Genomic DNA, 22,425 nt, shown 5'->3' on the forward strand with positions numbered 1-22,425 from the left:
TGATATAGTTAGTTATCCTATCCATCTGATTTTATCCCCATCTGATCCAATTGTCTACTTGTATACCAGTCCATACCTTATTGGCATTCTCTGGCGTTTAATCTTCCTTGATAAGAAAATGTAGTGCGGCCGCCCACAGAAATCCTAGACCAAAATTTCCCCTGCCTACTACTGTATGAACGCTGTACTATGTTTGTACAAACAGGTATAGGCATCAGATCACATACCTAGGTAGTGTGCCACGTAGCGTATATAATATATACTAGTATACCCTCTTACCCACAACATTGAGACTTATTACTAGTAGGTAGTGTGATGTTTGGTGGCGCTAGAAGTCTTACTGTAAGAAAACAGTAGATATAGTATGTGATTCCTTACTAACAAAGGTACCAATACATCACAATAACCATACATAAATTTAGATCCCAACCAGGGGGTCTTAATGTTTTTGGTAAGAGGATGTATGTACGATCACACGTATGTAGTATTTACTATGCAGACAGTCAGGTGTGTTATCCAGACATACTTGCATATCACGGCTGAGTGGATCTCGCAGGGGTGTGTTAGTAACGTTTAGTTACGACTATTCGTAACTAAAGCTGGTTACTTGACCTTTTCATGAATCTCGTAAAAATGTCTCACAATTTCAGCTCTTTCCTATCCGAAGGATTACAAGATTCCTAGAGTCAATTGCGGGACCAGTCCACAGAGAGACGTCCAGTTGAATTTTCAGCTTTTCTGTAACTGAATTTATATTAGTTAAATCAACGTTTTTTATTCTAATAGTACTATCCATGGATATCAGGCTAGGTGGGGAGAGCAAAGGAGACACCTGACCCCCCTCCCTAAAACCCCTCAACGGAATTTAGCCCATATTGAGGGGGGCAGACCGATTTTAGGTGTTTCCCTAGTACGCTTCGTAGCAAGAGGGAATGAGATTATGTATTATCAACTCTGGTTGACCAAAGTCCGGGCTACGTTTTGAAGAGTGGCATTTACTAATATAGTGTTCGCCATATAATTATCGTGCGTATCCATGAATGGAGTTGAGCTTCGCATTAAGCGTGACATATGCTTCAGCATAGCCTAGTAGGTAGATTGCCACAGTTCAAAAAAAAGGTTCGATTACCCTAGAACTTGAAGAGTCTGGAGCTGATCTAATTATGTTTCTGCTTCTCATCCATTTTCACACGAAATCGCACCATAGAGTTATTTCGTCTGGCCTTGCTGGCCTTGCTGGCCTTGCTGGCCCTGCTGTCCTTGCTGGCCCTGCTGGCCTTGTTGGGGCTCGGGGGACTCCAGAATACCACCTCCCCCATACCCACTTCCACCGGTTCCGGTATCTGAAGGCTGGCCTGTATGAGATTGAATCTTAGCGTTTATGGTTTGACTTCCGAAACATAAATGCTACTAGTAGAGTAGTAGTAGTGGACTCGGATATTATATATACCTGAGAAGTTCTTTGGAATGATATCTCTGTCTATGGCCGCTGTAAGCAACTGAAATACAATACAAAATATCGACATTTCTTACCGATTCGAGTCATTTTGTCACAGAACCTTCTTGGTAAGATGGTTCCCGATATTTTATTCAATTTGGATTGATGCGAATGGAAAAATGGTTGCAGGACACTGTAATCAGGGATAGGTAGGTTGCAAAAGAAGAACGTGAGAGACCCGTTCGTAGCCCCTGAGAGACTAAATACGTACATGCTATCTGCCCCTCATGAAGGTTGCGAGCAAATAACATCCAACACACGTGTCGTAACGCAAATGGAGCGAGCTTTGTTTGCTTCTGCGACCCTCGGGAACTTGAGGGGTCTCGGGCTTGCATGCATACCCCAAAAACTTGCAGGGATGACGTGGCAAAGCTCAGCCTCACTTAGCCGCTCACACTGAGTCCCTTCGCCAATGTTTTATTCAAAAAGGCAACCCCGAACGATGGATAGAGATCTTAAGTATCGTCTATCGACATTGCCATGGCTTGAAAGAATACATCTTAACTGGTATAAACAAACATGGGCCAGAATTCTCCGAGTCTGCAATATCCGGATTCTTCGGGTTCTTCGACATCGGGGATAGGTTCAGATCTACGGGATCAGTATGGATTGAAAGTGCTTTCGGAAGGGAAAACACATGTTACTGTTGAGTAGGAAATTGAGTTGTTCTAGCTCATAACGGCCAATGATCATGCATCTTCTAACAGTTACCAGTATAGTCGCAGTGCACGGTCTCGGGGGTCACCTTTTTCGAACATGGACACACGAAAGCCAATGCTGCTGGCTAAGGGACTTGTTACCTGTGGATATTCCTGATGCACGGATCATGACTTTTGGTTATGATGCGAATGTAATAGGATCGTCGATGAACACCTTTAAAGACAGCGCCCAATTGCTTCTACAACACCTACTTCTAAAGCGTGACCCAGAGCAGGTATGTGTTTCTTCCATGAAAGTGTGCAAAGAGAAGAGTGTTTTTCTGAATATTATTCAATCTGCAGATTCCTTCTAGTCGACCTATCTTGTTCATATGTCATAGTCTTGGGGGACTTGTAACCAAACAGGCATGTACCTCTACGACGTCCCGCACTCGCTGACACTAATTTCTCCAGGCTCTAGTCAAAGCATCTTCATCCCCGGTTTATAAAGCGATCCGGGCATCTATCATCGGAACTATATTCATGGGAACACCGCATCGAGGATCTTCCGTCGCCTCTTTGGGGAAAGTAGTTGCCAATGCTGCCAAGTTGTGTTCCATCGGCATCTCAGTGTCGCATTTAAATAGTCTTCTTCCGGACTCGCGGGAACTTTCCGAACTTTCTACTGAATTTGGTCAGAATATCTTCAGTCCTCCAGTGAAGGTGATCAACTTCTTTGAAAGCAAAAAAACCAAGATCGGTCTGATGAGAACTCCTGTGGGTTTTATTTGGCTTACCCCTAGCCCCTATATGAATTCTATTGACTTCATAAATAGATTGTACCACATTCTTCCGCAATTATGGACCCCATTGGACCTATCCAAGAGGGTATTTCTCTAGATGGAGATCATCGCCAAATCTGTCAGTTCTCCAGTGGAGATGACAGTCAATATCAACTTGTTCTTCGAAACATCCAGTCGATTTTGGCCCCAGGCTCTGATGGCTTATCATCTCAGGTCGACAACCCCAAAGGTAAGTATAATCCAGGTACAATGAGTAAAATGTGTTCTATTATTAATATCAAGTGAAGCAAGTCTGTATAATCTCGAAAGCATACTGCCACGGCTGCAATATCGTTCAGTCCCTTGGCTACAGCCGGTCGAAGGGACGTGTGGATGGGTCTTTGACTGTTTGCCCGTCCGGAATCTACGAGCAGGTAATGGGCATCAAATGCTCTGGATTCATGGTCCACCAGGTATCGTCCTCGATTTCATAATGATCAATGGTATAATTGGCCATGAAGAAGTTCTGACTTTCAATAGGTGTTGGTAAAAGCTTTCTATCGTCCTATATCGCTAGCAGACTCAGAACAGAGAGCGACACGGTCGTGATTTATAGCACATTCAATCCACATACACCAGGCAACCGAACGGAGGCGGCTCTTGTCTCGGCTATATTGGGTCAGCTGCTAGCAGAACCCACATTTAGAGATGCCGTCCTTTCTTCTTTAGTGGAGCTGTGTCGAGATTGCCTTGATACAATGCATATCTCTTTTTGGGAAGTCCTAAAGATCCTCCTCAAAACTTGCCAACTTAGTCAGCGGTGTTATCTTGTACTCGACGGCCTGGATGAAATAGTTGAGGACACAACCACAAAAACGCTATTGCTTCGTGCTCTCGTCGATTTACAGCAGGAAAACCACGTTCAAAATCTCAAGATCATTGTGGCTTCTAGGGATGTGACCCCTTTTCGAGACATACTATCTTTTGACCTCACACTCCAGATAAAATCAAAACATACAGAAGGCGATGTATTGACGTTCGCTAGACACCACCTTAGCAGAATGGCGCTGCCACCCTCAATGATAGATCTCGCCATTGTCACCGTCCGAGAGAGGTCCCATGGCCTTTTCATATGGGCTTCATTGTTCATTTCTGGCCTTCAAATCGAATCGAACGAAAAGGGCGATCTTCAGTCATATGTGGCGGAGGCAGAAGAAGGACTGGGCTCGCTGTACGCCCATGCAATGTTGCAACTGCATCAAACATCACCAGAGCTATTCGAGCTCCGCAAACTGGTGCTTACTTTTTGCGCAACCGCTGATGTGCCTCTTGATCTATCTGAAATAGATGACGCTATCAAAATTGGCTTGGACCATCGTATAGATAGTTTCGAGATAATCCGCAAGGCATGCGGTCCGTTTGTGGAGGTGATTGACGGAAGAGTATCGCTTTCTCATCTTTCTGTTCGAGATTATGTCTTGACAACAGATTCGAAACGGAGAAACCTGTTCTTGCCAGCTTCTCTAAAAAGTGCACACGCAAGGATGGCTAGCATTTGCCTGCAATATCTTTGCCATGATGATCACCAGCAACCATTTTCATGTGTCCCATGGTACGATTACCAAGACAACGGGCAATTTCCCCTTCTCAGCTACGCTTGTCTGAACTGGGAGAGACATATGAGGCAAGCCGGCTTGTTAGATCCCATAATCTTGGAGATCTTAAGGAAATTCATTGCCTCCAATGCCGGAATTCGCTGGGCAACTTGCTATTACCCGCACTTCCAACGGCAGCTTGGGGAGAGTCATCCTTCGGCGTTCGCAGAACTTCGAAGCATCTTCTTGCGTATCAAAAGCTGCGTGCTACAGAGTGCTCCCACTGATGCGCTCCTTCCAAGTCCGAAAGCAGAGATATGTAAGACTTTAGATACATTTCTCGTTCAAGCGTTCGAAACAGTACTGGCGGTTGAAAGAAGCCTTGCTGGCACGAAATCCCGGAGTACTATTAAAAGGCTTCTTGAACTTTCCAGGGTACTACAGACCTGTGGGAGTCCCAAACAGGCGCAGCTAACTGCCAGTGAAGCATCGAGTATCGCAACAGCCCGCTTCGGCATAATGGACCCACTGTCACTGATCTGCACGCATCACACTTTCCTCTTGCAGCTCAACAATCTGCCCACAGAAATGGGAAATATATCAAAGAAAAGTATCATCCAGGGCTTGCGCGATCTAGGGTTCTCAATGACCGAGGTATTGGGACGGTATCACCAGGACACGCTACGGTGCTATCATGATATAGGCCTGGCCTTGTTCCGCGACAAGCAATTTAATGAAAGTTACTTTGTGCTAAAGAAAGTATACGAAGACATGAAAAAGCATATCGGCCCATCCAGACTCACACAGCGGACGGCTAACAATCTGGCAAATGCATTATATACCCTGCGTCGACTCGATGAGGCGGAGGCCGTCCTCTTGACGGTTGAGGATGTGCAACAGCTTTCCGTGAATACGATCTCTGTCGAGTTAGACTCGTATCATATCTACAGCTTTGAATCATTGGCACTGCTTGCCAATGTTTATCTGCAGCAACTCCAACCAAGCAAGGCTGTACCACTCCACGAGAAGGCTATTGCTGGTCGAGCACTCCTGGTCGGACATGACGCAGAACTCTTTGTCTGGGTACGAAATCTCGGGTGCACTCTAATGTACCAAGGAGAATTTGGAAAATGCTCTTCGCTCTATGTACTTTGGATCTCTAATGGTCGGAAAAGCATTCAGTTAAGGAAAAGCGTGGCGATGCTGCGTGAGAACTTGACTGAATGCCTTGAGAATTGGAGGGTTGCCTCCCAGAAGGGTTCATGTGAGGCTCCCGTCCATGATGAAAAGATCGCAGATACGCTCAACTCATCTCTTGACAAACATCCTGTACTTTTGTCTGTGAGTTCATCATCTCCATCATCATCTTCCTTGAACGATGGTCTTCGCAGCGTGACTCTCTGCTTCTTTCTTGTTCTGGCCTTATACATTTGCACTCGTTACTGGTATTTCAACATTTACTAGTAGTGGGGAACATTTGAGACTTAGGCGATCTTATTTAATTCTTAGAAAGAAGACCTCAGGATAGGTCATATCAAGATCATTTTGCTATAATTGTAATCCGCTTCCTAATCAATGTTTGCAGGTTCTACCTAATAATATTGATTATATAGTACTAGTACTAGTACTACTAGGTTTTATTACTAGTAGAAATGAGAATGATGAAGAGGATGATGGTGCTTATGCTTGCTACTACAGTAGTAGGAGTATATAGTAATGTATCTATATAAGAGAGAGGTTCCAACTTGAAGGTTTTGGAATGATCTGAAATCACTAGTTGTTCTACTAGTAGTAACTAGTATATACAAATATTTATTGCTACTGATTTACTTTTAAGACTCCGGTAGCAGCCTGAGGCCTTACGTGACAGTTCGCTGATATGGAGATGCCCTCAATGCTCATGCCTTCTATGTTGGGGAGGCCGAATCGGGAGGGTGTGACAGCACGGACATGCAAATTGAATTGAACCTGAGGCCTCTACTAGTAACTGGCTATACTATTAGTTATTCACTAGAAGTACCCAATTAACCGTTAGTCCGATCCAGCCCAGACGCGCACCTCATTCACCTCATATTAGCATATACAACCTCTCTTTCTTTCGTTCTTCCTTGGCTTATAACTTTCGTTCGAATCCTACAATTTTACTCACCTTAATTGAGGTCTTTATATAGTAATAAGCTCACTACTACTATTCTCTACTCTCAAGAGTATCGCTATCATACTAGTAGCAGACCCTCGTGTCACGGGAAATTATACACTCCTTTATCATGGGGACGGAAAGCTGGTGTACGAACAATGTATGGTATAAATGACCAATGTTGACAACTCTGCCTAGAACATTCTGTACAGATTTACGGTATTTTACAGTAGCCTTGAAATCCAATACGGCTCAAGACGTGATACTGCCAAGCAGCGGTCGTCCTAGCGTAACCAAATACAGATTAGCGTATACTCGGGTACGGGCCGAGACAAAGCGTGTGTTCCCACAGGGGAAACTGTTTTCGAAATCGACTGCAAGTCGTGTGGAGTATTCGCATTCGAAGTGTGCGATTAATGAGCAGAGGCTCATAGGCTTGGCCTTAAGTGAATCTTATGTGGGAAAAATACAGCCTATTTTACTATTTTACTACTAGACCATAACAAAAACTCGGTTCCTGTTTAGTGTCATGTCACGCACTATATATCTATATATATCGGAGCCTGGTCTATCTGAGCGTAACGCTCAGATATAGTGGTCTTTTTGGCCTAGTTTGTAACTCGCCAGTCTAGGGGCAGGTTGTAATATTTAGGGCCTAAAGCCGGGGGGGGGGGGGGGGGGGCATATCCCAGTCTGGCATCTTTAGCCTAATGAGTCTGCATGTGAGGCAAACCGCGAATCTAGGGACGGTGCTATGCTCTCCACATAATTCCGTGAAGAAACCTTCGGTGTCAGTTAAGTTTCTCAACACGCTTAACCTCAGAATGTAAGCATCGTGTTCCACTCGGCGCGATATGACGGATAACCTTATGCGAAAACCGATGTGCGAGACCAAGAAAGGCGCCCCACAGCTTGTAAGCCACATGCAGTAAGCCAGATCCTTTCAGCCCAACAAAGGCCGTTCGCGCAATATTCCCGGCTAAGTCAATATTACCGGCTAAGTTATGCGGTGACTTTCTAGCTCTTTCCGAAGAATATGGCTACCTGGGGAGAAATGGCCAGTCTCCATCGCATTGAAAATCACTTCCAGGAAGACGTCCAGTAAATGAAGATTAAATTGTTCTTGAAAGCTCTATCAAAGCACGTACCGATTGAGAGCAATTCTTGAGGTCTAGGATTCAGAACAGAAGCAAGATGAACAAAACACCAGGCAATAAATCATAAATCCCAGAGCTCCTCAAAACGTCATTTCCCGTAATTCTACCATACACCATCTACTTCTCGAGAGACTGAAGAATATCGTGGCGTGTCGCTTGTAAACCATTGATATAAGCGTTCAGCACGGCCTCCTCGGGCTGCTTGCTCATCCCCTCGGCGTATCGGGCGAAAGTATTGAAGAGCGAGGCCATTTTTTCTAGTTCGGAGCGGATAACCTGCAAAATGAGCCTGGTACGCATCTCATTATCCAGACGGTATCCACCAATGGCCAAGGGGATGTCGGATGTGAGGAGATCGGTCCCCGGTGCCGAGTGCTCGCGAGGAGAAGGCGGACAAGCCTGTTGTACGAGGATGTCCCTGTACGACTCCATGACGTGGTGCGTGATCATAACCAGTAGGAGTGTAACGCTCATGCTATGCGCGCAGGGGCAGTCCAGGATCTCGCACACCGTATCCATTGCTATGCGGTTGTTTCCCAGCGCCGCATCCAATGTTCGCACCGGAATCACTAGTGGGCCGCCCGACCAAGTGCAGGATGCCCTCATCACATGGAGGACCTGGAGCACGGTGGATGCCCGCTTAATGCAGTCTCCTCCGTGTCCCCGTGCAGTAGGCATTAGAACCCTCGGTGCTGTGGTGTCCCGTGTCTGTCTACCTTCTAACTCCATCTCTTGTATATAGTCCATGTCCTCCATTTCGATTTCTCCCGTCCCCTCGAGGTTCGGCAACAGGCCCTCCGGCGATTCGGGGCTGGGGAATGGGTACATCACCCCCTCGCCTTCAATCGAGTAAGGCGTCGTTCTTCGGTATCCCGCGTGGTTTAGCGTCGGGTGTGTCGTTTCGGGGACCTGGGAAAGAAAATCGTCGAATAGGTTCATTGACATCATATAGTCAGATGGCCCACACTGGCCATGCAGGGATGGCCGGCTATTGGACATCCTACGAGAAGCACCGGCTGTGAAGTTCATCGGAGCTTGTTGTGGTTGTTGCCGGGGGTTTGATGGCTCCGGACGCAAGGTCCCTTGCATGGCAGGGCTCTTGGAACTATTGTAAGACGCAGCATAGAGTTGCCGAGCTTTTCCAATGCGTCGAGTCTCGCTATAGTGACACATGACGCCGCTCTTGGTACATCGTAGACATTGTGGGCGCATTTTATCGCACTTCACCTTGGTCAAAGCACAAAAGTCACAGCTGGCCTTGAACTTGGTTGTCTTGGATGTTGCCGTGAGGTCATTTGCAGAGCTGGTTGTGGTTTGTTCACTCATTCTGTAGTATAGGCGAGCAGATCTCAAAAGGGGTTATTGGGAAAGATCCATTAGGACAGAACATGACTTTGTACATTTGACGCACATGGGAGCAGGGGCCAAAATGCGGGGCTCTTATCGCTGACGGACTTACACTGAATCGAATTACGTCGGAATCCGTGCTCTCGATTGACTTTCGGGGCTTAAAAAACCGATTATATTCATTTCTGCAGGGTATACGTCTCAGGCAACAGCTTGACCAGGTTGTCTGTCGTAAGCAGCAGCTTGACTGACGTCTTATATCCGTTTCCTGCAGCTAACGACAGGGTACTATATCCGATATCGTTATTAACGCCCGATCGACTCTTCGCCGCAGGCAGTAGCTTGGTCACTGTATCGTGAGATCCCATATGAAAAGATTCATGAATCAATCCATCGAAAGAGTTTGTATTCCCGCAGTGTCGGCTCTCGGGGTCTAGACGGAAATTGTACTGCAGAGTGCTCTATTGGAGGCATCCTCATTTCGAACAAAGCTCAGTTTAGTGATACTACTTGGGGGCCATTTCCACTCTCGCATGCACATGTACTGGGCTAAAATGATTTTGTCAACCCTGGGCAGCGTCCTTTTGGCCCCTCGGTGGCGCGTGGTCGCCCGTTAAGCAACCGACAACTTCCGAATCGTACTTTTGCGTCCTGCCAACTGGACTAAGGCTCACCGGGCGTAAGGACGATTCAACCATCTGCGATTTAAGGGCGTTGGATGCGACTTGTATAACCGTCTGTGTGTTGAAAGCGTTGAGACCGGGGTCAGGCGATTGGAGATACTTGTTCGCTGATTCCCCATCCCCCATCTCTCTTTCCTTTCCCCCTCCTACTAGAATTTTAGTTGTAATGCCCTCTTTCCAATTAGATTTATTTGGCTCATCACAAGTGGGGCGAGAGATCACAGCAACATTGTTTTTCTGCGGGTCAAATTCGAGGCTGTCGATGCTTCCGTCGTCCACGGGTAAAGAAGGTGCTTACCTTCCATATGGATCCCGGCGGGTCTGTCATCCCACCTCAATTTCTCACCTCTACCCAACCACCTATCTTTAAGCGCCTACCATGCCCCCAAAACGCAGCCAAAACGTTCAAAAATCAGTGGAGCAGGAAGGCAGGATCTTGCTAGCTATTAAGGTTATTCAAAATGGCAGAATTACCACGGTCGCTGCTGCTGCTCGCTCTCTTGATCTCCCCCGTACAACTCTTGCAGCGCGGATGAAAGGCATTCCTAATCCGTATGAAGCAAGGGGTATAGGCCCTAAATTCACTCAACTAGAAGAGAAATCAATTCAGGATTGGTTAATCTCTATGGATCAGAGAGGCGCTGCGCTTACAAACGCGATATTGAGAGATATGGCCAATTTACTGCTTGAATCCCGCCCCAGACCGTTGGCAAAAACTGGCCAACACAATATATCAAACGACATCCTAAGATTACTACTCGATTCTCTCATAAATATGACTACAAACGCGCCCTAATAGAAGACCCAAATACTATTCTTGAGTGGTTTAAGCTTTTCGAAAAGACGATTGCCTTCGTCAAGGTATTACTTCGGATAATATTTACAACTTTGACGAATCGGGGTTTATAATAGGAGTTAGTATGACGATGAAGGCTGTTACGCAGCTATTATATACCGGCTGAAGGGGCGTTTTATAAGCAATCGTAAACAGGTAATTATCATTAAATTAATTTACGCCTCCGGACGAGCGCTCCTACCATACGTTATCTTTAAAGGGAAATATAGGCCGTGACAAGTCCCGCCGATTTGGTTCCGCCTTGGTGCCAAGTAGGCGCCAAGGCGCTAGTCTCAATGCTGCCTTGGCATTACCATGTCGATTACCTTCTTATATAGGTAATTGTCTAACCTAAATAGGTACGGTCGCAGCACCGTACCAGAACTCCATTTAGGGCTGAGTGACCGGGACCCAAAATCGGCTGGTGCTAACGGGACTTGTCAAGGTCTAGGGTACTTTATGGTACGATAGTTTAACGACCTTATAAAGTATTAGGCTATTAACAGGTAAACATATATAGTATATAGGTGAAACTTCATTTACTGAAGTAGGACGAATATCTAGATATTTAACTGTAAATAACTAATATGTAAACATAGTTAATTTTTAACGTTAAACTATTAAAAATGTTGCAGATAATAACATTATCTCTATAGAAATTAACATTAATATAATGTTTTTTCTATTTTATTTAGAAGCTTTATATAACCCTAAGGGTTTTACTACTAAAAATTTAACCCTAGAGAATTTTTTTTAATATTTCTTAATTGATATGCTAGCTAGTAAGGAATGTTGATTCCTTTACATACAAAGTTGAGTACGAAGCTGAACTACGGGTACTAAATCGACCCGTATGCCTTAGAGCATACTGCCTTAAGCGTTCCCCTCTTCAATATATAAAATTCGTTTACATTAGAAAACACTCAAATATCTCCCTTGTTCTATATCGTGGGCAAGGGAAAGAAAGCCACCGGTGTATACATGTATAAAGAAGATGAATGGCCACCTGTCCGAGCAGAAAACAAGGTGTCAGGGTCAAAAGGATGATACTAAAAAGATTATAAGAAAGAAAAGAGAAATCGAAATGTTCCCTTTCGCCTCTATGCCACTGTCCTCGGACAACTCGGGTAATCAAAACAAAATTTCTCCCCGCCATAGACACACCGAAAAAATATGAAAACACAAAACGCCTATGTACGGCCCAATGCAGGTAGAGGGTATCTAGGAGACACGAGGGGGCCTGGTGGGAATAAGGTGCTGGTGGTGTACAAAGGATCACAAGAATTTTAAAAAGGTGTAGAGGTATTAGACAAAATAGCAACGGAGAGAAAAAGAACAAGGGATATAGTGCAGGGAAGGTGAAGCGATCATTTCCGGAATGTCAACTTCCGGCCGATGTTGCGAATTGTTTTGATGTGACTATACGAGTCAGTCAGTTTCTTTTCCCTGGCAATAAATGAGTCGGAGACGGGATCCATACCTGTCATCCTGATCGTTCTTATCGGATCGAACCGTAGTCACGGCGTTACCAGAAGTCATCGGTCTTTGGGGTGGAGGGGCATTGACAAATCGACGCGATGCCTAAACATTCTGTGTTAGCATTCTGGGATATTCACGGTGATACGATGAGACGAAAGAACACGAACCTCCCAGCGAGAATCTACATCCACCTCACTGGCAGACCGTGCGTCATAGATGGTGGGATCTGAATAATTTAGGCCGTGGACGTCCGAACTCAACGAGGTGGTCCTGACCAATGGCGAGGCATTTGACTGCATAGATTTTCGTGACCGTGACTCCGAGTAATCGCTATTAGAGTCATAGCTGGCCAGGCTCTGGGCTTGGCTACTGCTCGGGTTGATCAAGTTGGATGTATTGGGCAGAAGTTGAGACGAGCTTGCAAGCTCACGGAAACGCTTTTGTTGCTGCTTGGAGGGTCGGTGGTGGGAGAACTTGTTGCCAAGAATGGCGGGGGCGTGCGAGATAAGGGCTTTGATCACGTCTTTCTTGAGGCGCAGGGCAAGATCCAGGTTCGACCATGTCTTGTTGCTGTACTCAAGGACTGGAAGGCGGAAGACGAAATCATGGAGATCCTCCAAGTTGTGCTCTCCTTTGCCCTTGTAGCTCATGCAAAGAACCACATCATTCACCTTCACACGTGCGAGGGTCATGAAGTTGGAGGCGCGGGAGATCATTTGGGACAGGTCGTCGGTTGGCTCTTTGGATTTGCCGTTCTTGTTCAATCCTTTACCCATTCCGAACTTTTTGCGGTTGTCTTCGCCGGCACTGTGGCTAGACAGGGATCTTTCAGTGGGCTGTTTGGTCAACATGCGCAGACTATCAGCGGACTTCTTTTTGCTGAGACCACCGGTCGTAGCAGGACGGCCCGTTTTGCGCGCGGTCTCTGATACACCTAGCCGAGTACTATCCTGGTGAATAGGTGTCATCGCAAGACCCTTCAGGTGGCCTGAGCGATTACGCGACTTAGTCTCATCTGAAAGCGATAGTGTAGGCTGGAGTCGCAGTTCGATGGAGCCCGGTCCCTTGGAGATGGCGAGATTGTCCGTAGACGAGCTATCACCATCGATACTCGTTGAGCGTGTCAGTGGCGCGCCGTTCAAGCCTTCGTCATCGTCTTCCCCATCCGAGCCCTCAAGCGGCTTCATGTTCTTGATCATGAAAGGCGAGAAGCCACCGGCCTCAAAGGCGCTGGAGCCCACGTTGGGGAAGATGTATTCAAAGACTTTCTGGCCTAGCTCGCGTTCAAGCTGAATCTTGAGCGGGAACATTGAAACTTCGAAGTTGTCAAGCACGGGGATACCAGCAACGGCCTCCAGCATGTGCCATTTGACGCGCAACATGAAGTCATCCAGGGTGCGTGCGCCGTCGAGGTAAGGTGCGATAATTTGAGGGTAGATAGCGTCTGGCAGCAAGTTCAACCCGAACAGTCGCTCGATCGATACCAGGTTGTGGTTCGAGCCATCGGTATTGTCGGTTCGTTCGTATGAAGCATTACGCAACTGGAACTCAATCAAGGGCTCAGAAGCCTCCTTCATCAGGTGCCACACCACTTCACTCGCGGATATGCTCCAACGTAGTAAGCCGTGGACACCAGCTGCCCTGGACGAACTTGGTTCCATTCGCCGTTGGGAAGTTGTGATTGCTTTCATCATGAAGAAAAGTTCATCCTCGCATTGAGACAAGTCGCGTTCGAGAGCTAGCCGATCTTCCCAACCCTGTTTGTCCAGGAACTTAGCGTTGATCTGGAAGTACTCTTTGATTTCCTCCAACTGGCGAATGCGTGCTTGAAGCTTGAACACCATTTCCGGGGCGCCACGAAGGTCACTGAAGTCGGAAGTGAGCATGATCCTCTCCAGGCGCTCATTCCGAACCTTTTCGAGGGGTTCACTGTAGAGCATGAGATCCAGGACAATGATGTACATAGAATAGTACTCTGCAGAATCACAAATCGCGCGGAAATGAGGGAAGTCCACACTGATCGAGTCTATGCGGTCTTCTTGGTCCTCAGGATCAGGTCCTTGCTGACCTTTTACCACCTCTTCGTTATACTTGAGGCGAAGATTGTTGAACTTGTCGTAACGCAGGGTGGCTGAAGTCTTTTGCACAATACGAGAGAATCCAAACGGATTCAGTTCGAAATCGAACATGGCTTCCAAGGTCAACCACGGCGGCCACGCTGATCCGGGGGTATTTCCGTACTTATTGCCAGCATAGAATTGCAAGTTCACCATCAATTTCTTCTGTGTTGCAACGAAGAACTGGGCGCCGTCCATTTCGAGGGAGAAACGGCGCTGTATCAAGCCACTAACATCGTCAGAGACACGCGCCTTGTCCATTATTGACACGACCTTGAGTTCCATGCCTTTGGCGGCAACAAGCAAGACCGACTTCTGGTTCTTTTCACTGAGAAGCTGGATTTGAGGCGCAATGAGACGCAAGTGATAACTATTCTGGGGTGTGAATTCCGGAACAATATTCTCACTCGAATTGTCCGAATCAGAAGACGATTGGGTGTTTGAATCGGATTGAGTGTTCAAATCGGATTGGGTGTTCGAATCAGATTGAGTGTTCGAGTCCGAAGGCTCGTTATCGTCGACATTCACGTAACGGTTAGCATCATTCAACAACTGTTCGATGCGTTCATCAACCTCCTTCTGCTCCTCCTCATCGTGATGCGAGGTTTGGGTTTGCGTCTTAGACATTTTAGGCTGCTTGCGTTTGTTCTTGTCCTGCTCCTCCACAATATCAAGGATGAATTTGACAGCGCGGCGAGACATGTAGTAAATAAATCCACGACGCTGGCTCACTTGGTGACTGTACCGCAAGACGATATTGCGCAGGGAGTTGTTCCATTTGAGCTGCAAATTGTGGATCATGAAACGATTATTGAAATCACTTGCGAACTCATCATTGGCCGACGAGTAAATTCCATCCAGACCTGAAGAACGGCCATCGGTTGTGGAGTCGGCATCCCGACCTGTTCGTCCTGTTCGGAAAGAAGCAGTGCTGGGTGCCACGTTTTTACCGAGTGTGTCACCATGTGGCGTCCGCTCGTCGCGTGTGACGCTCCTCTCAAGACGATTGAGAGTTGTGGTCAAGAACCTGCGTCGTCTCGCCAGAGACTCGGACTGGCGAAGGAATAACTCATGCTCGGCTCTCAGGTTTTCATTATTGTCCACGTCCCTCATGAGCTTGAGTTCCATTTCCCCAATTGTGCGTTCATAATTGCGAATTTGTGCCTCGACTATTGCAAGGCGGTCTTTTACCAATTCAATCTGAACACGGCGAGGATCGTTCGTTTCAGACATGACACACTCGTGGGTCGGTTCGTTTCCAAACGTGCTGTAGCCCGTTTCATCGGGTCCAACGTCGCAATGATCTGTGTTGCGGAAGTAGGTGAAGCGCGGGGTAAAAGCCAAAGGTAAGATCTGGGTACGAGGATTCGACTCCTGTGGAAGGATCCAGTCCGGCTCCACGAAATCATCCATGTCGACCCAGTCCAGGTTGTGATCAGGGATTGTGAACCGAGACAAGTCAACTGATGGAAGAGGCTGCTGGAAGGAAGATAGGATATCGTCTTTGTTGCGCTCGACATCTTCCGCAGTTGTGCCTGCGATGCTGGCAGACACGGCGCGGAAGTCTGCAGATTGCATATCAATTTGGGCTTGATTAATACGCATCGCGCTTGTCCTGGTCTGTTTGGAACGGCCCACGGCATGTGTTTTGATCTGCTCGCGACGTTGATGAATATCAAGTTTCAAGCAATCAAGGCGAACCTTCAGGCCCGTGGCCGTAACAACTCTCTCTGCGTAATCTTCGCGGTCTTTGTGTTTGTATATGTGGGCCACAAACAGAGGTGCAAGAAGAATCTTGTATTTGACAGTTGCCAGATGACGATTGAATTTCTTGCTCGTCTTCGTCACTCCTGGCCAAAGCGGTCCTTGGCGAACAGGAAGCGACATCACGCCCGAGAAAAGAGACCACCAGTTGAAGAAGTGGGTGAAGAATCGCGGTGTGAGATGGATAGTGTTGTAGCTCGAAGATGGTTGAACATTGTCGACAGTCCAGTCTCTGCTTTGCGGTGCAATAATCGATACAGAAAGGTGGATGTGGTCACTCCGGAAGCCACGATAAGCATCGTAATTAACACGCTCGGATGGTTTGACAAATTTAGGGTTCTTAAGAATGACCTCGTAATGGGGTTTGAAGGAGAAGGACCTCGCATCATTGTCAGCATCCCGCTCGAAGACAAGACCTGCTGCCCATTTGACATCGCCCGAGAGCTTCATGACAACCTTCTTGAAGTGGGCAGCGTTCTTCTGCTCGCTGGACGCAGAACTGTTATCCAGCTCCTCTGTAGTCGCCTCGTTTGCCCAACGTGCTTCGGCGCTGTAGTCAGGAATAGCAAGCACGTATTCGCCACTCGTGACAGTCATGAATTCCATAGGATTGTCACTGGTGTTGACATCCAATTGGACATCTCTGCGCCAGCACATGACAAAGCCGCTTCCAAAACCGGTCACCACATATGGATCACGAGAGCCCTTAAGTCGCAGATGTACATCACCATCTTCCTTCCAGAGAACCTTGATCCGGGAATGGAAGCTGAGTCGGATCTTATCCCAGAAACCCACCCGCTCCGAGGGATCAATCTCAGGCTTGGTGAAACCCTCAATGATCTTCATCATATCTTGAATGACAGGCTGGTAGGAGACACCCCATGAAATGCTAGTCGGCAAACTTGTGTTTATCTGGATGACAGGGTCTGAGTAGGTCTTGACTGGTGTAACAGAACGCCACACGGGAATCTTAAACGCATCACGGGGAGACCCGTCAGACCCTTCAGATGCAGGAACGAGTTCCACTTCGACCTGTCTTGCAGATTCATGGTCACGCCATTCTTCTGCAATGACGAAATTTGTTCGCAAAGACCAGCTGGGAAGTCTTGGGGACTGTCCTGGGCGCAGAGCTGGGATGTGCAACAGATCGAGAGGATAATCTCGCAAGTTGACGCGTGCTTCACCCATTTCCAGATTGAAGCTCATTGGGATGAGCAGGCCGTATTGCATAGTCATGGGCATTCCCTTTCCGATTCGGTTCAAGTAACTGGGGAACTCATCGATAGCGAATGAGGGCTTATCAATGACAAGATTGACATCGCTGATCAGAGCTGACATCAGACCTGGTCTGTTTGGAATAGCAAGAATGGTTTCAGTCTCCTTCACATCCGGAGGAGGTTCATCTGCACCACTGAAGAGATTTCGAACTTCTTTGATGGAAGTGCCCTGGAACATAAGAGCTGCATCGATCTTTTCTTTCCATACTTGAGCATTGTACTGTTGAAGTCGGCCCCAAGCGGCATCCACAGAGATATTTTGCTTTGATGAGAGACAGGTCGCGCCCTCGGTATCATAGCGGTATTTGCGACTTCTCCCACGTTCCTGGGTACTAGATCTTGGCCGCTCATCGGCACTCCTGCTTCGCCTTGTATCTTGGCTAGTTCGCTCGCTACGCAATGTCCGATGGCTCGATTTGGCTCGTAATCGGGATGTGGCGCGGCGCTGGTCAGATTCCCTGACTTTATGAGATTTTAAGTGGAACGCGTCTTCCCGGGCCAGCCGTTGAATCTGTTCAATCAGGCCAACTCGATAGATGCAGCCCAGTTTCCACTCAAATCCATCGTCCTCCATTTCGAAGAGCAACGCTTTGCTGCGAAGAGATATCCTGGGCACCTTCTTCGGGCCCTCTGGTTCTCTTTTGGAGCCAAATTCTTTGCAACGATTCTTGAAGCGATGATGCAGTTGTTTGAAAGCCTTGGAAGTGTTGATAAGGTTATCAAAAATGCGATGCATCACCATATGATGAGGTATGCCAATTCGGATGAAGTCTGTCCATATATCAATCGATTTTTCTTCAACCAAAGTGTTGCCATGTTTCATCTTCATTTTTCGGAAGTCCAGCCTGACATTGTTCATGCTGCCGATTCTTGCCCAAATGCCCTTGAGCTTGGGTGCCTCTGCATGGAAGCGAACAAGACTGGCTTTAACATAAGGGGTGGAAAGACGTTGAGAAGCACCAGCAAGTCCGTAGATCTGAATCATTATTTGAGGATCGCTCGGCAGGTTCGCCTTTAGCTGCACAGCCGTTGCCTTCATGTCGTAAGTCACCAGTTCCTTCTTTGGAGACCATTTGTATGCTGGAGGTGGCGGTAGCGATATGCTTGCATGAGCACTGGATTTGCTTTCAGCAGACTGCGAGTGCTTTTGCGGCAAAGGTGTGAGTACGTCTTGGATCACAGAAATCGCAACGCCAAGGCAGTAGAACCGGTACAGTGAGTATTGAAGGTATATGCCCTTGAACACGGAGGTGACATGCAGGACCGGTCCGAGGCGATCACTCTGGGTGCTTAGGGCAATCTCGAATCGAGGCAAAGAGAAGAATGGCTCGGGTTCCAGATAATCCTCTGATTCGATGACAAAGCCGTCGAACCCACGCGCATGGAAAGCCAGTCGCCGACCATCTGAAACGCCACGTTGGGTGTGAGTGACCTTGGGAGGCGAGGTTGGAGGGAATCGAAAGGGTGATTCATCGCCGATGGTGGAATAGCTAGGAGTACGTCGTCTAGCAATGCTTCCGACATTTTTCTCCGTTTTCTGAGCTTTGTATTCCGCTGTCCACGATTGTAGTTGCAGAGAGACACCACGAGATATATCAGAGACGGTGCTGTCCACACCAGCGATTTCCACACTGGACCCTGTGGCTTCAAACTGAAACTGGAGTAACCATGGGGGCACTCGTCTCAACACGCTTGCCTTTTGTTCATTTGCCGGTATTGGTACCCGCTTCTGCGATTGCATCTGAGTGATAAATTGCTGCAAAACTTCGCGGATTCCACGGTTTACCTCCCCATCGATCATGTGAACTGAACACTCGTTAAGGCTTCCTGAGGCGATTACACAGACCTCTGGGGTGGCATTCAGATGGGCTTTCAGCTCCAAATTCTCGTTTGTGAGCAAATTGTGTTTGTTGCCTGCCGGGGTCTGGTAATAGAATTTGTGGGAGGCGACCCGGTAAATGGACGATAGGGAATAGTGGGCACCGCCTTCAGACGAATGAGAGGATTCGATATCCAGTGAGATGGAGGAGATGGAGGAAATAAGGAGGTTGTAATCATCGGGAGTACCAGACTCTTTTTCGATTGGGAGAACAAACCGGGTCACAGGTTCGTGAACAGAAAGCTTGATGCTTGCCTTTGGGAGTAATCGAGAAATCAATCGATGATTATCTCGCTTCTTTGCTCGAGGAGAAGAGGCTCGACTTTGTGCCAGTTTCAGCAGTCTCGAAACATGTTGCGGTTGGAGATCAACGGAAGGTGATGTGACGACTAAATTTGCGAACAGGACATTTGTGTTCCGCTCTTCGGCGTTCTCATCGTCAGAGATGCTCACGGTCTTCGAGGGAAGTGTGGTTTTGATGGTTGTCGTAGCCATGGGGATGTATAGAATATTATCACTTTCACCCGATTCGTCATCTAAGCTGACTGAAAGAGATATAGCAGCAAGAAGGGCCTGGTGGGCAACATCATTCCGCTGGAAATACATGCGATGCTCTGGGCTCTTTGGGTCCATCCTATGAAGATCAATTCCAAGCTCATGCGATACCACGTTCAGATATACGGGTTTTTGCCCTGCAGACAGAGACTGGATACCCTTTGAGACACGGAAGAAGCTCAGAGCAATCTGTATCTCCTGTATACCACGAAGCAATGAGCTCGCAAACTCCTTTGAGTCCGCCACAGTCTGTACAATGGAATCGTCTCTGCCTCCAGGCTTGTCGAGTTCGTCCACAAAATCGGCAAATGATATCTCGTCATCGGTCTCGGTATTCGCTGGCCCTTGTGCAGGTTTCTTGACCGGCTTGATGCGTTGCAATATCGTGCGGAAATCGTCGTATGGAATATGCATACGTCCAATCTTCAGGGCCACCGAGGCGTCTCTGAGTCCGTCCAGATCTTTGTGCAGAAGTCCATGAAGGTTCACGCCCACATTATCCAATATCTCGATTGGCTCCCGGCCATCGACATTAAGTAAAACATTTTGAGCATTCATAATCCACTCAGCTGGGCGTTGGTCTCGCGACATATCCTTCTTGCGACGAAATAGCTTACCCCGTTCCACCATCTTCCTCCGCGTGTCGACTGAAAGGGAAAGCGATCCAACCTGGATCTGGCCGGCGTTGACGAAGTGGACGGTTGTGCCGATAGCAGTCAGGTCCACGAGGGCCAACCAATTGATCTGCCGGTGTAGCCGCTTGACACTTTCCTTGACTCGTGTTAATGTCCTCCATGTTTTGCTTCTTCCGCCAGGTTCGGGCGCGGCACTGTTATCGGATGGTTTAGGTATTTCCAATATACCGCGGGGCGCTTCGCGTTTTCCTTGCCCCAGAGTCGTCGAGTCCACGGTAACCTTCAACTCTGTCAACCGAATGCTGATCCATGTTGGCTGGGCAAATGACGAGGGGTGTAACGATAATCCAAGACCGCGAATTTCAATTTGTATTCCTTCCTTCGGGGTGTATGCGATTCGGCGCAGGGAAAAGTAGCCGATCCGTTGAATGGAGATTCCCGTCGCGATCCGGACGATAGCGAAGATGAAAAAGGACGAGAGGTAGAGAAGGAGGAACCCCACGAGAATCGAGGTCGGGTTAAAGAGGGTCATCGCGGTTTGCGATCAGCAGGGGGCTGGTCTCAGACAGGCAGTGTCGACTCGCACATCGAGGTTGTGTCGGGGTTCGATTGTACTGTTTAATTAGATCCCCGAGTCTCTACTGTCCGTCTGGTTGGAATCAGGGATTCCAGACTCCAGAACAGCAGCGACTTTGTCCATCAAAGTCTCGGTAGGATGAGCACTGCAGGCTGATTCAAACAAAATGAGTGTAGGCGAATCATGCCGGGGGAGAATTAAAGGGTAAGGGAGAATGAGAGAGGTGGGCTAACGGACAGGTCGGAGGAACTGGCCAAAAAAAAAGCGGAACGCTAGTTATTTCTCCCAGAACCGGCTTCCTTTTTTTACGTCGCTTTGATCTTTTGCTATTATTTTGATACATTATACTGTAAACCTTCTTTTTATTCCAAATCTATTCTCATAATGTTCCTATATAGTTGTTTATATGTATGTTCTGGTTGATCGACATGCGACCCAAGACATTCCCAAGGTTCAGGGGAGATCATTTTGTCAGCCCTGGGGGACTCCAGGCCCGGGCTCTTTATATTCATTATTCTTGAATCTATGTCTCTTTGTTTCACACACACCCACTCTCTCTCTCTCTCCTGATATTGTACAATAATTTACATTTCCTTGGATGTCACGTATCCCGCTTTTCAAGGTTACTTTGAGCTTGAAGGGACCGGTCGAGACTTCTCCAGTTCCTCGATCTTATCGTCAAGAAGAGCAATCTCAGCTTCAATGCTAAGCAGTTTTTCGCTCAGCATCTCCCTGTATTCTTGATCAGAGAGTGAACGAAGTGGGATCCATTTAGATTCAGCCACTCGCTGCATCAAAGGTTTTGATGTCTTGTGTGCATTTTCCATTTGCCACGCGTCCACTCGGTTGAAGACGCTCTGGCCACAGTAGCCGAGTAATGAAAAGATGATAGCCCCCGGAACCAGCCGGCCTCCTATATGATTTGGTTAGAAGTGATGCCACAGGATGTTCTTTCGGTGCGGGATACGGTACCCATCAACTTCGTTACACTTCCGCCGGCAATGCCACCACATAAAGCACTCGCGTACGTGCGCTCCTTCAGCGAGGCTTTATCTTGGTAGTGATGTTTAATGATGTTACTCCGCAGCCCTGTCTCAATATTAAGGTTAGACATCAGCAATATAAAACATAGGACGTCTCCACATACACCAAAACGCCGAGCCGCATGCAAACCAGTGGATGCCACATGACAATGAATGAATCATGGGATTAGGGGATCTGATGACTCCGGCGGCTCCTCCATAGATCAGGCCAGCAGTTCCTGGTTGGAATATTAGCACTTCATCTTCAGGGATCCATTGTGTCTGTATCCCAAACAATCTTATGAAGGGCAGATACTAACCGCTGACGGCTCCGACTTTGGCTGCTGACAGGAGGGCGCTGGACTGGAAGTCCTGCACGTCTTTGATTTGATCACCCATGTTTTCTTCAATCCCAGAGATGCATGAGTTCAAGAGTCATGGAGGGGTA

The 22,425-nt window shown here is 47.5% G+C and overlaps 6 protein-coding genes across 6 annotated transcripts; 2 read left to right on the forward strand and 4 right to left on the reverse strand.

Annotated features, from left to right (window-relative positions):
• Positions 1–2,213: 2,213 nt before the first annotated feature.
• Positions 2,214–3,412, forward strand: N7537_006941 (uncharacterized protein; the record flags this gene model as incomplete). The annotated part of the gene is made up of 4 exons (XM_056897998.1): positions 2,214–2,432; positions 2,611–2,913; positions 2,973–3,168; positions 3,222–3,412. Coding segments are annotated over 4 exons (909 nt in total), but the record flags the coding sequence as incomplete, so codon positions are not given.
• A 567-nt stretch (positions 3,413–3,979) lies between these two features.
• N7537_006942 (tetratricopeptide repeat protein) lies at positions 3,980–5,977 on the forward strand (the record flags this gene model as incomplete). The annotated part of the gene is made up of 1 exon (XM_056897999.1): positions 3,980–5,977. The coding sequence occupies one exon, from the start codon at positions 3,980–3,982 to the stop codon at positions 5,975–5,977; it is 1,998 nt and encodes a 665-aa protein (XP_056753784.1).
• A 1,947-nt stretch (positions 5,978–7,924) lies between these two features.
• Positions 7,925–9,133, reverse strand: N7537_006943 (uncharacterized protein; the record flags this gene model as incomplete). The annotated part of the gene is made up of 1 exon (XM_056898000.1): positions 7,925–9,133. One exon carries the CDS (start codon positions 9,131–9,133, stop codon positions 7,925–7,927), a length of 1,209 nt encoding a protein of 402 aa, XP_056753785.1.
• A 584-nt stretch (positions 9,134–9,717) lies between these two features.
• N7537_006944 (uncharacterized protein) lies at positions 9,718–9,963 on the reverse strand (the record flags this gene model as incomplete). Its single annotated transcript, XM_056898001.1, has 1 exon — positions 9,718–9,963. One exon carries the CDS (start codon positions 9,961–9,963, stop codon positions 9,718–9,720), a length of 246 nt encoding a protein of 81 aa, XP_056753786.1.
• Positions 9,964–12,039: 2,076 nt separating this feature from the next.
• Positions 12,040–20,910, reverse strand: N7537_006945 (FMP27 family protein; the record flags this gene model as incomplete). The annotated part of the gene is made up of 3 exons (XM_056898002.1): positions 12,040–12,091; positions 12,153–12,253; positions 12,319–20,910. The coding sequence occupies 3 exons, from the start codon at positions 20,908–20,910 to the stop codon at positions 12,040–12,042; spliced, it is 8,745 nt and encodes a 2,914-aa protein (XP_056753787.1).
• Positions 20,911–21,578: 668 nt separating this feature from the next.
• On the reverse strand, positions 21,579–22,376 carry N7537_006946 (uncharacterized protein; the record flags this gene model as incomplete). The annotated part of the gene is made up of 4 exons (XM_056898003.1): positions 21,579–21,868; positions 21,928–22,044; positions 22,103–22,216; positions 22,298–22,376. The coding sequence occupies 4 exons, from the start codon at positions 22,374–22,376 to the stop codon at positions 21,579–21,581; spliced, it is 600 nt and encodes a 199-aa protein (XP_056753788.1).
• Between the last annotated feature and the right edge of the window lie 49 nt (positions 22,377–22,425).

Source organism: Penicillium hordei, assembly GCF_028827395.1.
Source record: "Penicillium hordei strain IBT 12815 chromosome Unknown utg000003l_segment0_segment0, whole genome shotgun sequence".
In the NCBI taxonomy this organism is placed as follows: domain Eukaryota; kingdom Fungi; phylum Ascomycota; class Eurotiomycetes; order Eurotiales; family Aspergillaceae; genus Penicillium; species Penicillium hordei.